The sequence below is a fragment of the Passer montanus genome, unplaced genomic scaffold (assembly GCF_014805655.1).
Source record: "Passer montanus isolate IOZ18808 unplaced genomic scaffold, ASM1480565v1 scaffold5, whole genome shotgun sequence".
Lineage (NCBI taxonomy): Eukaryota > Metazoa > Chordata > Aves > Passeriformes > Passeridae > Passer > Passer montanus.
In genome coordinates, this window is record NW_024369929.1 from 5181302 (window position 1) to 5196199 (window position 14898).

Here is a 14898-nt window from a genome sequence, read left to right on the forward strand (position 1 = left end):
CTGAGTCTGGGTTCAAATTTAACAAGTTGATACTGGAGTAGCATTTAGTAATGTCAGCTATCTGTACAGGGCAGCCATGAAATCAAATCAGTGCTGTGGTCAGAGACTCCAGAGGCTGAAGCAGCAAAAGGTCTATGCATTCTTTTCTTCCATGCCTTGCTACCAGCCTTCAGCCACCTCGGATCACATTTCCTGCTTTCCATAATCAACAGCTTGTTAAAGGCTGGCTTAAAAAAAATCAACACCATTTCTATGACAACTGGCTTTGCATTATTTTTAATTAAATTACAAAATGGGGCATGGAGGTGGCCAGTGTGTGCCTGCTGGTCTTTACTGGAAACTTACTGCACAGGTTCTGTAGTAGATGTTGGAATTCCATTTATGTGAAGCAGGAGAAAGGAAAAAGTCCATGGCTACAGCATTGAAGGTTGTCCTTGACTATGTATTTCTCCTTTAATGTTTTGGGGTTTTCGTTATTGTTTTGGGGTTTTTTTTAGGGCATCTGTCTCTGCTTAGGGTAGAAATAAATCTGCAACTAAAGCATTTTGACATCACAGGATTGGAGTAAGGGAACAGGTTACTTGTTACATACATGAAGTCCAAGAGGCACAGAGAAAGGCAGAAACAGTGAATACAGTTCCAGTTCTTGTAGAGCATAAACTTCTAAAAATTTAAAAGTTCTGTTAATCTCTTCTACAAGTATAATATCATATTGACATCCTTGTTGACATTAGCTATTCCTTCCCCATCAGTATCACTCTCTATTGGATAATGTGAGTATTGTAAATGTACTTGCAAATCTGCTTCAGCAGCTGTATACCTTTAAAATTATTTCTTAAACAATTGAGGCAATTAAATGTGTTATAGACCTTACAAGTAATTTTGCTCAAGTTTTGTCTCTAGTTATTGAAATGACATGTTTTGAAGCAAAAAAAAAACCATCAAACTTCAGAGATGGTGTAAAATAACCAAATTGTCTTTCTACTGTCAGATTCACGTAAGGGAAACCTTTTAGTTGGAACTCTAGAGCTTTTTTCACCGAACTCTGAAACTTTGCTTTCGTAAAAGATGCTATTTGAATCTTGCTGTACTAAATTTAAATTTAGGAAAAGAGTAATTTGAGGGGGCTGTGTGTGAGGATTTCTCTCTTGAATAACTTCCCAGCTGATCTGAACATGCTGAGGGGACCAGAACCTGTGTCTGGAAGATTGTGGTTCCCTTGATAATTGCTGCACCACAAGTGAGTGCTGAATAGTCTGAGGTTGTCTTCTCTCTTGCATTCCCCTTAGGCACAGAGCTTCTGTGATAGCATAACTCCCTCCCAGAAAACTGTGATCCAGCCAGGGAGAAGCGCCAAGAGAAGGGAAGGACAGCTGTGGCTCAGCTCCAGCTTTGCACATGGAGCAAAGGGCTGCATGTGTATCAGTGTCCCAAATCTGTGCAAGGGAGTGAGGTGGAAAAGGAGCAGCAAAAGCAGAAGATTATGTAGCCAATACAAAGCAAAGCACAAATTGGCATCACTTTATGCTACTGTGCTGTGGTAACCCCATAATCTAACAACTTCCATATTGTTCAGTATTGCATATCTGAGAGGATCACATTACAGGACCATGTGGTGCATTGCTGTGTCATGGTCTGTCAGTTCAGTCAGGGAGAGTTGGGATTGAAAGGAAGGTGGTGTCTTTCTGAGGAATTGTGGGAGTGACTATGTTAGACTTCAATCACATAAGAGTGTGTGTTGTGTCTCAGACAAATTTTAGAAGCTGGAGTGTACATCAATACACTGAAGGGAAGACAGTGGAAACTGTGTTAATCACAATAAAGAGAATTTATAATTAGTTGTAGCTAATTTCCTGCTTATGTGCTTTAATGACCTGTAGTGCTTTAATAGCTGCTACTAATTTCTTCTGTTTTTCCTCTTGCTTAAATGCAGAGTTTACTTACAACTTCTCTACCTTTCTTCATGCTTTAGTTTTTGATTAGCAGTCTTTCTTCAGGGGAAGAAAAAGATGGCACACAAAGGATGGGATAGATCTTACAGCCTGCTACGTGGATGCATTAGGAAAGTGATGCAAAGGAAGTGATCAAATAACATTATTTGGTAATAACTCGATCCCTGAAGTTTTTCAGGTTTTGCAGGTTGTATTTGGCAACTATGAGCCATATGTAACTTTCAGAATATCATCATACTGTAAGGAAGCAGATACTTGAATATACAGTATATTAAAGCTCTAGCACTTTGCAGTCCTCAGCAAACATTACATGTACATATTAAGGCAGTTTTATTTGATTGTCCTCTGTGGAGATTATGATTAGACTAATTCTGTTTACAGTCTGCAGCTGAACTGAATTTGGGCAGGTTTCTCATGCCAGAAAAAAAATGGGGAAACTAAAACTGCAAAACCATGCAGAGCAGGCCTTCTGAAACAGCTTATGTAAATATGTAATTATCCAGCCTCCAGGGTGATTCATGTCCTTTTAATCTGCCATGAGAGAGTGGGTAGCGTTGATGCCGTGGCTTCTTTAATGTTGCCACAAGCTATAGTTACTCTGTTTTTTAAAATGTGGTATACCTACAAGAATGTGTTAAATAAAACTTGTTCACAGGGCAAGCTAACGACGTTCTTCCTTTACTCCTCACTGCCTGAAGAACTTGCAGGCTTTTGGATATGAGACATGATCATTGCTTTAATTTAATTTTTTTTCCCAAATAGGCAATTTCGAAATCAGTGTTGAAAAATTCCAAGTACTCCACACATGAAAAGCAGCTAATGATGTACCCTTGATGATGGCCTACTATACTGGTCAGGAAATGGTTTGTGTCATGGGGAAAGACTTGCTGAAAATGTCAGCTCAGATCTTGTTGACAGGCAAATAAAAGCTCAGGATTTATTAGGGAAGAAATAAACTAACAAAATTAAAACCACCGTTATGGAATTGTACAAATCCACATAGGTGCATGGCAATATTTCTGGTGGTTCTTCTTCAGGAAGCATGGATAACAGAACTGAGAAAAGAAAGGTTGCAAGATTGGGGTGAGTTTTATGTCAGGATAAACACTAAGTAGACCAGGGGTTTTTCAGCTTTAGAAAAAAAAAAGGTGGTTTAGAGGGAATCTATAAAACTGTACTTTAGGGGAGGTGAATTTTTCCATTCCACTTTTTAAAAAATATGTTCTTTTATGTGTTGCTGAGCAAATTGTCTCTTCAAAAGATCTTCATATCAAAAGTAGAAATGGATTTTAAGAAGTTAAGTAAGTTGAAGAAATGTCCATCAAAGGGTATTTTCAATATGTATTTTAATGTCAGGATCAAGGGGTCCATGACCGCTTATTCATTGGAAACTGGGGGTTGTATCAAAGGAAGTACTGTTCTTAATTGCCACTACTATTATTATTATTATTATTATTATTATTATTCCTTAAGCATCTGCTCTAGGCCATTACATGGGAAGGACACAAGGGTAGGCAGAGTGTTAATCTGACCCCCAGGCTCTCTGGTGCCTGCTCAGCCCTTGCAGCCACAGAGGATCAAGTGGTAGAAATGCTCTCCCCTCACCCTTGGCAGAGTGCTCTTCTGTGTTCCAACACGTGTTTTCTCATCTTCCAGAAGTGGATGAATTTCACAGATTAAGCAAGTAAGCAAAACTGAGTGGCCTTTTCAAGTCATTTGCTTATGACTGACTTTCACCCTTGTCTGAAGGGGACTGCCCTGCATTTCTGTGAAGTGTCTCTGTTTCAAGTGTACTTTTTTCCTTATTCCCTGTGACAAACAGAACATGCTGATTTGGGAATGCAGCCAGCAAAACATTTGTAGCTCATTGCAGTGTTAGTTTATGGATCTGTAATCATCTCTGTTTCAAGAGAGTGCATCATTCTTTTTTTCTGTCATGATAGTTTACAATAAACTGACAAGTCTACAGATAGCTGCAATTATTGTCTGAGACCTTGGGCTGCTTTCAGCTGTATCAACTGTAACATAAGCAAACAGAATTTAAGAAGGACATCAGCAAGTTGCTGGCTGAAATTACATACAAACTTGAATTGGAGTCATTGAAGTTAGGGCGTATTAAAATGCAAATGAGACACTTCAGCTACTCAGTAAGAGGAATGTGGTAAGAAACACAGAGCTGGATTCTTTCAGACCTGGAGGATTTCTCTGGCAATCAGTGGTTTTCCTAGCATAAGGGAGATGGCCTCTTTGGTAATGTCAAAGTACAAGGGCTTTTTGAAGGAAAAGGGATTCCAGAATTTATTATGAACGTTACTTATTTTTCAATTGAGTTTCTACATTAGCCAGTTATTCTACTAATCGTTGTTTCTACTAAGTTTGTTTTGGGACAAATATTTAGCTTTTTAATGAGAAATCTGAAGTGGTTAACATCTGATAAATTATAGGCTAATAAAACCATGTCTGAGGTGGGAAGTGTAATACAACTTTGTTAATGTCTTCGAGCTTGTCTGAAATAAATTGTAATGCTGTTTTGTTGGAAAAGTGATCGTGGTTGGATTGTTTGTGTTGTGGTCACCTTTTGTCATTAGAGGTTGAGGCATCCAAGGTCAGTTCTTGCAGACTGGTTTTGGACAGGTGGGATTTATAGCTTGAGCACAGCAGACCTTCAAACAAACCCAACCACTGAGTTCTGCCCTAGCCCTGTCCTGAGTCTACCCTTGCCCCTGGCAGCAGAGGATTAGGCTTGGGGCTGGGAGAGGTCCATAGGTGGGGCTTGAGACTCCTGTTGAGCAGTGGCTGGGGGCTCAAGCTGGTGTGGGGAGCTGTGCTGAGGCTGGCAGTGGCCACCACCAGTGTGCTGATGCCCAGGGCAGCCCTGAGTCAGTGTTGGTGCTGCATTTGCATCGACAGTAGACTTGGGCGTGCTTTGAAAACTGCTGGACTGACTTTGGAGCAGGGTGAGGCCGTGCAGCCTGCATCCAGCCCTGCTCTAGGCTTGTGCTGTGAGAAATGGCCAGGTACCTGTAGAGCCCTGGCCATCTGATTTAATTTAGGGCTGAAAAGCAGCTTCCAGGTTCAGCCTGACTTTGTGCCTCTGTGTGGTCCCGAACTGGATCAAGTGAACTTCACAGGAGTGAGGCCATGATGCAAACATGCTCCAATTGTCTCCTTTTTGGAGAAAAGTAGTTCATCTTATTTTTAATTCTATTTCTTCCCTCTTGTTCTGATTTCATAAGTCAATCAACAAAAAGTTGATTGACTGTATGAAATCCTTCAGGTGAATGTGTTAATTAGCCACTGTACTAAACATCTGCAATATCTGGTTTATCTGTTGTTATTTCTGGGAGCAAATTACACATGCAGTTTTAATATTTGATAAGAGTTTTACATTTCTGTGTTTTAAGCTTTATAGTGTTAAATGGAGAGGGTGAAAGTGTGCCTGGAATTGTTATTACGAGAGTATGTTTTTCAGACTTTGAAATCTTAAGATTTGGCAAAAAAGCTTTCACAGATGTAGGATTTTTATGTTTTTATACTATTATAAAGATAACTGACTTGATGTCAGGAATGACTTGTTGAAATAGTACCTAATTAAATATTTAGTACTGTTTCCTAAATTTTTTGTGGTGAATATTGACAGATATAAAACAGAAGGACAAGTCTGGATTGGCTATTGACTTTTCATAAAATGTAATATACCTGCTTTTTATATGGTAGCTTGTTTGGCACATGTATACATCAAACCAAAGGAACTCAAAGTCCTGATGAACGAAATTGATGCTTTAATAACTTTTGACATGTTCTCTGTTTATGTTGTTCTGAAGTATGCTTTGATTATATTAGACAACTTGCCTTCCTGTGAACTGTATAAAAAAAAATCTATCTTAAATTGCATTGTTAATAGACTTTTAAGGACAAGTTCTTAAAGCAGCACACATTGAGTGCACTAATATATGAATGTTGTAAAAGTACTGTAAACTAAATATGATCTTTAAAGTAAGTTGTAAGATTTTGGTGCCGTATAAAATATGTAAGCTATAAATGGAGAAACAGATGATGCTTTTACTCTGGTCTTTAGCTAAACAGTTGTCTGAAAATATCTTTGGAAGTGAGAGAGAATTAGTGAAAATAACCTCAGTGTCATTTCTAAATGCTGTCTGTTAAGCAGATGGTAAAACTGCTGAGGCATGTTGTGCTGACACCTTGCTGTTGAAACAGCCAGCAGGGCTGAAGGTCCTGCAGAAACACATGTTGTGTAATAACCCTTGACCTAACAGTATGTATTTTCCCTATTTTGCAAATGCTGGTAGGGTCTTGTATCTCTCTGCCATAGATGCCAACTCTAAAGAAATGCCTACGTGGCCTACGTATCAGTAAAAAAAAAAAAAATCTCGCACAGGGGACCCACAGGTCCCCCTTAAAAATACAGGAGATTGGGACTGTAATGAATTCCATGCAACCAAGTATTTATTGCATTGCAAGACAGAGAAAACATTACTTGTGGAATCTGTGAATTTGGTACAATCTCAATGTCATAATTGAATCTTGGTTTTTTTGAAACTGTAACTTTTTCATGATGAATAGCATATGCTGGCAGTATTTTATGGAAGAAAAAAATGCTCACTTTTTTCAGTTTAGAGTTTAAGAGAACCAAATAATACACTCAGCGCAGCATGAAAAGAAAAATACTTGAATTTGTTAGTGTAGCTCAGGAGAGTTTTTTTCATTCTCATCAAGCTTGTAGCTAATGTTGATGTTTGGGTGTTTAAGCAAGAAGAATGTTGGTTTTATAAGGCATCTATTGAGCTCATGTTTTCTTAAGCAGCGATAGTCCAGATCACGGTTTGTTTTTTCAATTTGAATTGATACTTATGTTCCCTCCAATAAAAGCTGTATGCTTTCTTGTTTTGCCATACAGCTGTGGATTTCTGTGCAAAGACCAACCTGTGCACAACCAGCTGCCTGTTTATTCAGAAAAAGACTGGAAATATGCTTGGATTCTAATTAATGCACTAATACCACCAAACATTTGTCACAAAAACTGGTAGAGAAAATGTTTGTTATTTCAACACCCTGGTCTTAGACAAGAACTGTTTCAAAAGGCTATGTGGTGTATCCAGCGATTAAGAAAGGCATTAAATTCAGTGACCCATTTTCAAACCTGATAAATTTTGGATTATGTTCTTGGTACTGCTATTAAATGTGACTCAGATAAGCATGTCTGTTTAAAATCTACTTCAATTTCCGATGGGAGTTGCAGAAAAAAAAGTCCAAAATCTAAAAGTTAGTAAGCATATATTTGTAAAGTAGATAAAAATGAGTTTTCAACAGAATTACTGTCTTTTTGAATGCTTTGGCATTGCACTGGAGTTCTTCAAATGCATTGTGTACAGCAGCTGTCTGTCCTCACCTGTTTTTAATAACTTTCTATAGACTAAACCACTGAATCAATAAAATACAAGGCCTCTCTGTTAGCACAGTTTATCATTAATTGAGGTTTATGCCAAGCAGAAAGTTTGAGTTCTCTGGCTGTTAAGAAATTAGAAGTTGACAAGAACAACTGACCCACTTGTGTGTGTTCCTGCTGTGATGGAACAGAGATCCAAACAGTTTCAGCTCCACTGGCATTTAGTTGTTCCTGTGTGCCGTGTCTGTTGCGAAGCTGCTTTGGCACCTCTTGGCAGGCAGTTAGTCAGCTTGTCATGGGGGACACATTGCTGGAGATCATTCCTGCTATCTGATTTATGTGTTACTTGTTTGGAGGTCAACAAAAATCTCCACTCAGGGTTTTGCTTTCTGGCTGGAGGAGAAAGTACTGTTAGTTGGTTGTCGAGGCTAACTCTGCTAAAAATAGGAGGAGAGGCAGCAGAATAATAAAGTGAATAACAGGAGCCCATACTCAAATTATGCTGGTAACAAACACAATGTTCTGAGGGTTTCTAAAATAGAGAAAACTTTTGTCCCACATTCCAATAATTTATTTGGAAGGCATGTTCCACTTGAGGCTTGCCAAGAACTTTACAAATACTAAGCCTTTTAACATGTCTAAGGTATGTGCTGTGCCATTTAAAAAAGAACCTCATAGGCAAAAATGATAACTATTTTTTCCAGAGTCCTGTGGTCTATAATAGCACAGAAAGTGTTCCTTCAGTAGTTCAGGGAAGCCTCCACAGGTATGAAACCTGTTGTGGCTTTCTAGCTCAAATGAGTTTGTGGACTAAAACAGTGGATGTTTTGTGTATGTTTGAATTTTTGTCCCCTTCAGTTCTGAATATGGCAATCACACTGCAAACTGAATTTGAAGTGACCTATCTCCAAATTTCTACATTTTATCACCTGTAACAATCTAGTTGCACTTTTTGCAGGTGTAAAAATTAGAGGCCCATGTGAGAGACTAAGTCATACATGTATTTGTAGAATCAAAAGTTAAATGGATAAACTTAGGACAACAGAGCTAAGGAAAAAAGATACCAAAATTACTAAGGCAAAAAGAACTGCTTCAAGAAATACCTGTATTTTAATGTCAGAGGGACCAAAAAAATGGCTAGGATTGGATGGGAGTTTTAAGGCTGTAAAACATTTGAAGTGAAAATTAAGGTAAGTTTTCCAGAAGAAAATTGAAACACTTGGTTTTGCCCTGGGGTGAAGGAAATAGATGTCAGCAAGCTGCAGAGCCTTGGGGTGAAAAGTTTTATGGACAAACATTAAAAATCTGGGGAGATTAGTTTGAATAAATTCAACAACAGATTTAGGAAAGAATAGGCACCAAATTTTTTGTTAGCTAGAAAAATCAGGAAGCCTAGAATTTCAGAGTTTGCATGAGCCACAGAGTTGAAGACTTTTACAGCTCCTTACTCAGTCTGTGCAAGAAAGTGTAGTCTTGTTGTAGTGTAGGGCTTTTTTTTTTAAGCCATAAGCTTATACATACCGTCAGAAACTTCCATGCTGACCTGAGTGTATTCCACAGGCACTGATATGTCTTCATGTTAAATGACCCTTATAATAGATTTTTCCTGCTTTTTTGGAGGTTCACAAGGTTTTCAAATCAATAATTAATTTGTAGCACCTTAGCACATGCTCCAGTAATCCAGCAAGAAGTCAAGTAAAGTACTGCTGGTGGTGATTATTGGTGAATACTGAAATTATCTATGTAGATTACTGAAACTGTAATTTCTTTGACGAGCAAAAATCCATTATGAAAAGTCATATGTTGTCAGTCCCTGCCCTGGTCTGACAGCTGCTGTGTTCATAGTCTGGTCCCAGCTGGACAGTCCAGATGTCCAGGTCAGGTAAAATCTTTTGGATGGTCATTGTTAAAACTAAACTCTGCAGTGTGTGTAGGCAGAAGGCATTTTTTCATAATTCTTACAGATTGTCATGCCAAGCTTGGGACCACTGGAATTGCTGGAACTTCCAAAGCACTTACCACAGATTACACTTACTTTTGCTTCTTGCTAGCTTTGACAGTAGCTGTATGATTTGCTGTAAAAAATAAAAAAGTGCTTATACATGCCTATTTGAAACAGCTGCCTAGGTTTATGGAAATTGTTGGACCGCCCTCCTAGGAGGAGGGTCCTTTAGGACAAGGTTTCTACTGGAGATACTGACAGTCTCAGTCCTGATGCTGAGCAACTCTCCTGTTTTGTTAACATTAGACTGTATAATTTAGTAAACAGTCTAAACCTCCACCTCCAGCTCCCACAATTTTTGTTTTGAGGAAGGCAGGACTGTCCAAGGCTCGGAGTGTTGGGTCAATCAGAACTTGCTCTGTGCAGAACAAGTTATTGCCTGTAATTCAAAAGTGCCTTCAGGTTCTAAGAAGGCATTGGTGTGCTATCCGGGTGTGGGGGACAAACACTTTGCAGCTTTTTAAAACACTTTGCAGCTTTCAACTTTCTGTGGTGTTTGTTTTTGTTTTCTGTAGACTCGAGATGATTTTCTTGGACAAGTGGATATTCCGCTTTATCAGTTACCGGTTTGTATACTTTGTTTGTTTTTAAGACTACAAAACGGAAATAATGTTTCTATATGCACTCTGTTAGTCATCTGAGGAAGTTAACAATACTGGTAATAAAGTGATTAAATTCTCCTGCTCTGTGGGTTCTTTGTTTTATTTTGTAGACCTGTTTGGGGTTTTTCAGTGCTGATATTTATGAAACAGTGTAGGTTACCTTGTTTTCCAATACTGGAGTTATTTTAGCTTTTCCATAGTTTTACAGTCTTAAAGATAAGAAGAGATTGTAATTATTATCATGCCTTAAAATATTTCTTTAAAGCCTGTAAATTCATTTTTACTGTTCCTTATTCACATAAACAGATACAAAAAAGAGGGTAAGTGGGCAATAGAGCTACTGTTGCTTTGGTCATTTTTTTTCTGTTTCTTGTAATCCTTTTGCAAGGCAGATAATCGGTTTTTAAGAAATATCACTAAGAACATTGAAATAAATAAGCTTTTTCATTTACTTCTGAAATCTTAAAATATTAGCAGATACTAATAGATTTATTATAAACTGTCTTAAAAATGGGTAGCAACCATGGCAAACCCTTTCCAAGAGTAGGTGTTTCATTCTGTAATGTGCATAGACACTGAAAGGCAGTTGCTGTTTTCTTGAACCAGAGTATTGGTCTTACTGCTAGGATTAAAGCTGTTATTGCTGTTAGTGTACCTGAACCTGTAATCTAAGTTTTAAAATGTTACAAGGCCTTCAAAGAAATCAGCTGGAAATTTCTGATAGTTTTCTTTGATTTCAAATGCTTGATAAAGATTTTTCTTGAAAAAAATTCTTATTCCAGACAGAAAATCCGAGTATGGAGAGACCATATACGTTTAAGGATTTTGTTCTTCATCCGAGAAGGTTGGTAAATACCACATGGAAATTCTAATTTTTATATCTAAACAATTAGTTGTAACTACATATGCATTTTCTAAGTTTTTCTGTTTCCATCAAAGTAATTTGAGTAGCCATTTCTAAGGTACTGATGTTCTACTAAAAAGTCAGCATTATTTTAAATACTTACTGTATTCAGAAGTCTGAAGCCTCAATGCTATTACAGAATTTTATTAATGTAAATTATAGGAAGTCAAGTTTGTGTTGGAACACTTAAGAATAATCTTCTAGCTGTGCTTTTTCAGCGATTTTGTTTTACAAGTGCACAATAAAATAAAATTATTTTCTCTTCTGCAGCCATAAATCAAGAGTTAAAGGCCACCTTAGATTAAAAATGACTTACTTACCTAAAAACAACGGGTCTGAAGAAGAAACCACAGAACAGGCTGAAGAATTAGAGGTGGGAAAAAATGTGTTTATTGCTGAAAAAATAATGTTAGGAATCACTAAGCTATAAATGATATTTTAGAAACAAACCAGTTAAAAGTGATTGCTTGTATTGTGCATACAATTTAAAGTGTTGAAGTTTCTGTTGTAGGTACTATTTAATGTTTGACCCCAGAGAGACACTAGCATCTCTCTGGTTTTAGAATTTCAATTCTCTCCAATCTATAGGGACATTATGATCTTACCTACCATGTGCATATGATCTTTTAAAGCACATCCAATGTAGATTAATGGATTTCTTTTCCAAACTTAACTCTATTCAGCATTACCTGCTTTGCTGTAATTAAACTTGTTACAGAAGGGTGTGTTCACCTGCCTCATACATTCACAGCATGTGTATGAAATGACAATATTTAAGCTTTTAATGTATTCTGTGAATGCTGTTTATTTTCCTGGAATTGACAACTTCTGGTACTAATATATTTAAGGATCTTGAGTTAAAAATAAGATTTCTGCATGCATTATATGCCCTGTCATTTTTTGGAAATAAACACACTAAAACCAGAGTCAAATTTACTGGCTTGAGATGAACTACACCTTAAAAGGGGGAATGGCTTAAAAAATTATGATATGTTTTTCAACTTCTGTAGTATTAAAGGTAATTATATTATGTCTTTCAGCCTGGGTGGATTATATTGGACCAACCAGAGGCTGCTAGCCAGCCACAGCAGCAGCAGCAGGAATCTCCTCCACTGCCTTCAGGCTGGGAAGAAAGACAAGACATCCTCGGCAGGACCTACTATGTCAATCATGAATTCAGAAGAACACAGTGGAAAAGACCAACTGCACAGTAAGTCTTTTAACCTGCAAATTCAAGTCTTATATTAGCTAGTGTAATTCACCCTAGTTACCTTGAAAGCAAGGAGAAATAAAAAGTGAACAGCTGTTAGAGAGCTTTCCCTCACTTCACCTGGAAGCCCTCATGCAGTGGTCACTGGCTAGTGATCATTTTGACTGTACTGTGCTCTGGAAGTTTGTGTTCAAATAGAAACTGGTTGCAGTTGGAGAGATAACTATATAGGAATGGAAGATAAATAATTTTTCAGTTTTCAGCCTGTTTTTTTCCTCCCATCAGGGACTTTGTTAAATTGTTTGCTTTTTTTTTTTTGTTGTTGTTGTTCCCCGCTCCTGCCCCGGAATGCTACCTGCTTCTTCAGCTTACACTTCACATTGACATAAATGCTTATTCATCTTAAACAGTTTACATTAATTTATGTAGTCTAGACTGTTTCTTTTTCTTCTGCCAAAATGACTGTGATGTATGTTTTTGCTGTTAGCCTGGCTTACTGTTGAAAGATAAACTCTGGCTGCTGTTAGCTGACTTCTCCCCCTGCCCCACCAGGGACAGTGTGGCTGTTGCAGATCTTGGCAGTGTGCAGCTGGAGGCCCAGCACGTGTTCACTCACCGGCGACAGATTTCAGAGGATACAGAGAGCACCGACAACAGAGATTCCCCTGAGGTGAAACAATCTATCTCCACGCGTTTCTGAAATAAAAAGCTTGTCTTAATTAATTGTAACTTGGAATTACTTTTTAAAAATGTTTTCCCTTTGTTTTCCTTTTAAAGAGCTGGGAAATTATAACTGAAGATGAGGCAACAATGTACAGCAGTCAGAATGTTCAAATACCTCTCTCGCAGAGTAGCTGTGATATACAGAGTCATCTTGCAGAAGAATTGAGTAACAGACTTACTACCTCTGGAAGTCCAGCTACTGGCCAGTCAACAGCCTACACTGTAAATTATTTTTCTCATTGTTCTGACAGAATTAGATCCATAAATACTTTATTTAGGAATTTTATTTTTAATTTAATCTCAAAAGCACAGGCTTTTGAGAAGAATAGTCTTTTTGCTGTAGAATCCCATCTAAGCAAGCATTTTCTTGCTCTCTGCTTTGCTTATATGGATTTCTGCCTGAGGTTAAAACAGATTTGTGTGAACTATTTTTCAGTCTGTAAATCTACCTCTTAGTCTAGTCTCATAGAGTGCTGAAAACTAAGAATGAAAAAAATCTGTATCTTGGAAGCTTATTTCTAAGGGAGTTGTGCTATGTGAGTTACTTTTCCAGTTAGAAGAAGTTCTAAGATAGACCATTTTTCGTTCTGAATATTGGGATAAGGTTTTATGATTGGGTTGTGTAAACCTGCTGCTTCCTTAGCAGCAAAATAGGGAGCTTGCTCATACAGTTCCACAGCCCTTGTGCCAGCTGTGGAACTTGCCAGCCCTCTGCACGAGGCTGTTCAGCTTGCTAACCCAGCAGTAAACTATGCTCTTTTTCCCAACTCTGCTTTTTTGCAGTTTGAGCAAACAGCATGCTGGATTGTCTGACAAATGCTGCAGTAGCATAGGGAAAACAGCAGGAGCATGTAGCCAGGGTGAAACTCGACTTTTTGGTGGTGTGGTAACAAGCAATTAAATAAGCTCAGCTGTCCTGTGAAACCCGAGCTCCACAAACAGCCTTGTAACCTGATATGTGACGTGAGAAATCCACTGTCCATTGAGGAAAGCCTTTAGAGGTGACCCAGGCCATCTAGTCTGTTAGATTTTGGTATTGAAATAATCATTAGTTTGTGTGATGTTAAGCATACCCTTCCAAATGTAAATTTGGAATTGACAATGTTTATCAGAGTTTGTACAAAGTATCACTAGTGTTGTGGGGGAAATAGTCAAGTGAGAGTAACAGGACTTGATCTCTGCAGTTCAGCATTCAATGGGTAGCAAAGAAACTGTTATTTCAGCTTGCTTGGGTGGCCTGGGCAAAGAAAGAAGCAGATGTTCAAATTATTTGCAAGAGTCAGCTAGAATGGCAGTGTTGCCTTTTTTCACCTGCATTACACCCCACCCCCCACCAAAAAAACTTTAAAAGTTAATAATGTTTTTTTCTTTGAAGTACTTCAGTAGTATGTGAATAGGGAAAAATCCTTCAAATAGTTGGGGGAATTCTGGAGCAAAATGAAATACAGGTGCCTAATTAAGTAGCAAGTGAGATCTAAATGTGGCTGTAGGCAGGAAGGTGGACACTTAGGCAAAGTCCAGGGATTTAATTGCTCTTGTCAAACTGATTATCTCAGACTCTCATACCTTTTCATTATTGACCTAATTTACTCTCTGGAAAGTTGTGCTAGCTCTTCTCTATCACAGACTTTACTTAGAACACAGAAAGTTCTATATTGTAAACTCAATAGTACTGTAACTATTTGTAAATAATGTTTTACATGCCAAAACATCTCTTGCTAGAGTATTCTGAACTTTCACAAGCCTCTGTCATTCTAAGGTTATAATAGAGTCTGTGAACTTGATGTTAATAGCTGTTAAAACAAGATTTTGAAAAATACAATATTAAATCATGTTTCAAAATAAATACAACACTTTGCTCAGGGTGGAAACTGTAATAGCTTGAAGTGTGATAGCCATTGTTGGCTGTTTGCTGCCATCCTTAAAGCTGCAGTAATAGCTAATGTGTCATTCCTTTGCACTCCTTCAAGAACCATTCCAGCAGAAGAGGTAGTCTGCAGACATACAGACTTGAAGAGCAGCCTGCACATCCAGTGGTAAGTCATTTTTCAAAAACCACAGGCTTTTAGCTGTGTTAGCTGCTGACATTTCAAATGAG

The 14898-nt window shown here is 38.0% G+C and overlaps 1 protein-coding gene across 4 annotated transcripts in view; it reads left to right on the top strand.

Annotated features, from left to right (window-relative positions):
* The window catches only part of NEDD4 (NEDD4 E3 ubiquitin protein ligase), a 49268-nt gene that overhangs the window by 21159 nt on the left and 13211 nt on the right, over positions 1 to 14898 (top strand). For all 4 annotated transcript variants that reach the window (XM_039723230.1, XM_039723231.1, XM_039723229.1 and 1 more), the window contains 7 exons: positions 9877 to 9927; positions 10746 to 10807; positions 11138 to 11240; positions 11908 to 12077; positions 12630 to 12747; positions 12855 to 13022; positions 14771 to 14836. In XM_039723230.1, the coding sequence (XP_039579164.1) occupies positions 9877 to 9927; positions 10746 to 10807; positions 11138 to 11240; positions 11908 to 12077; positions 12630 to 12747; positions 12855 to 13022; positions 14771 to 14836 (738 nt within the window). The remainder of the gene's footprint in view (positions 1 to 9876; positions 9928 to 10745; positions 10808 to 11137; positions 11241 to 11907; positions 12078 to 12629; positions 12748 to 12854; positions 13023 to 14770; positions 14837 to 14898) is intronic.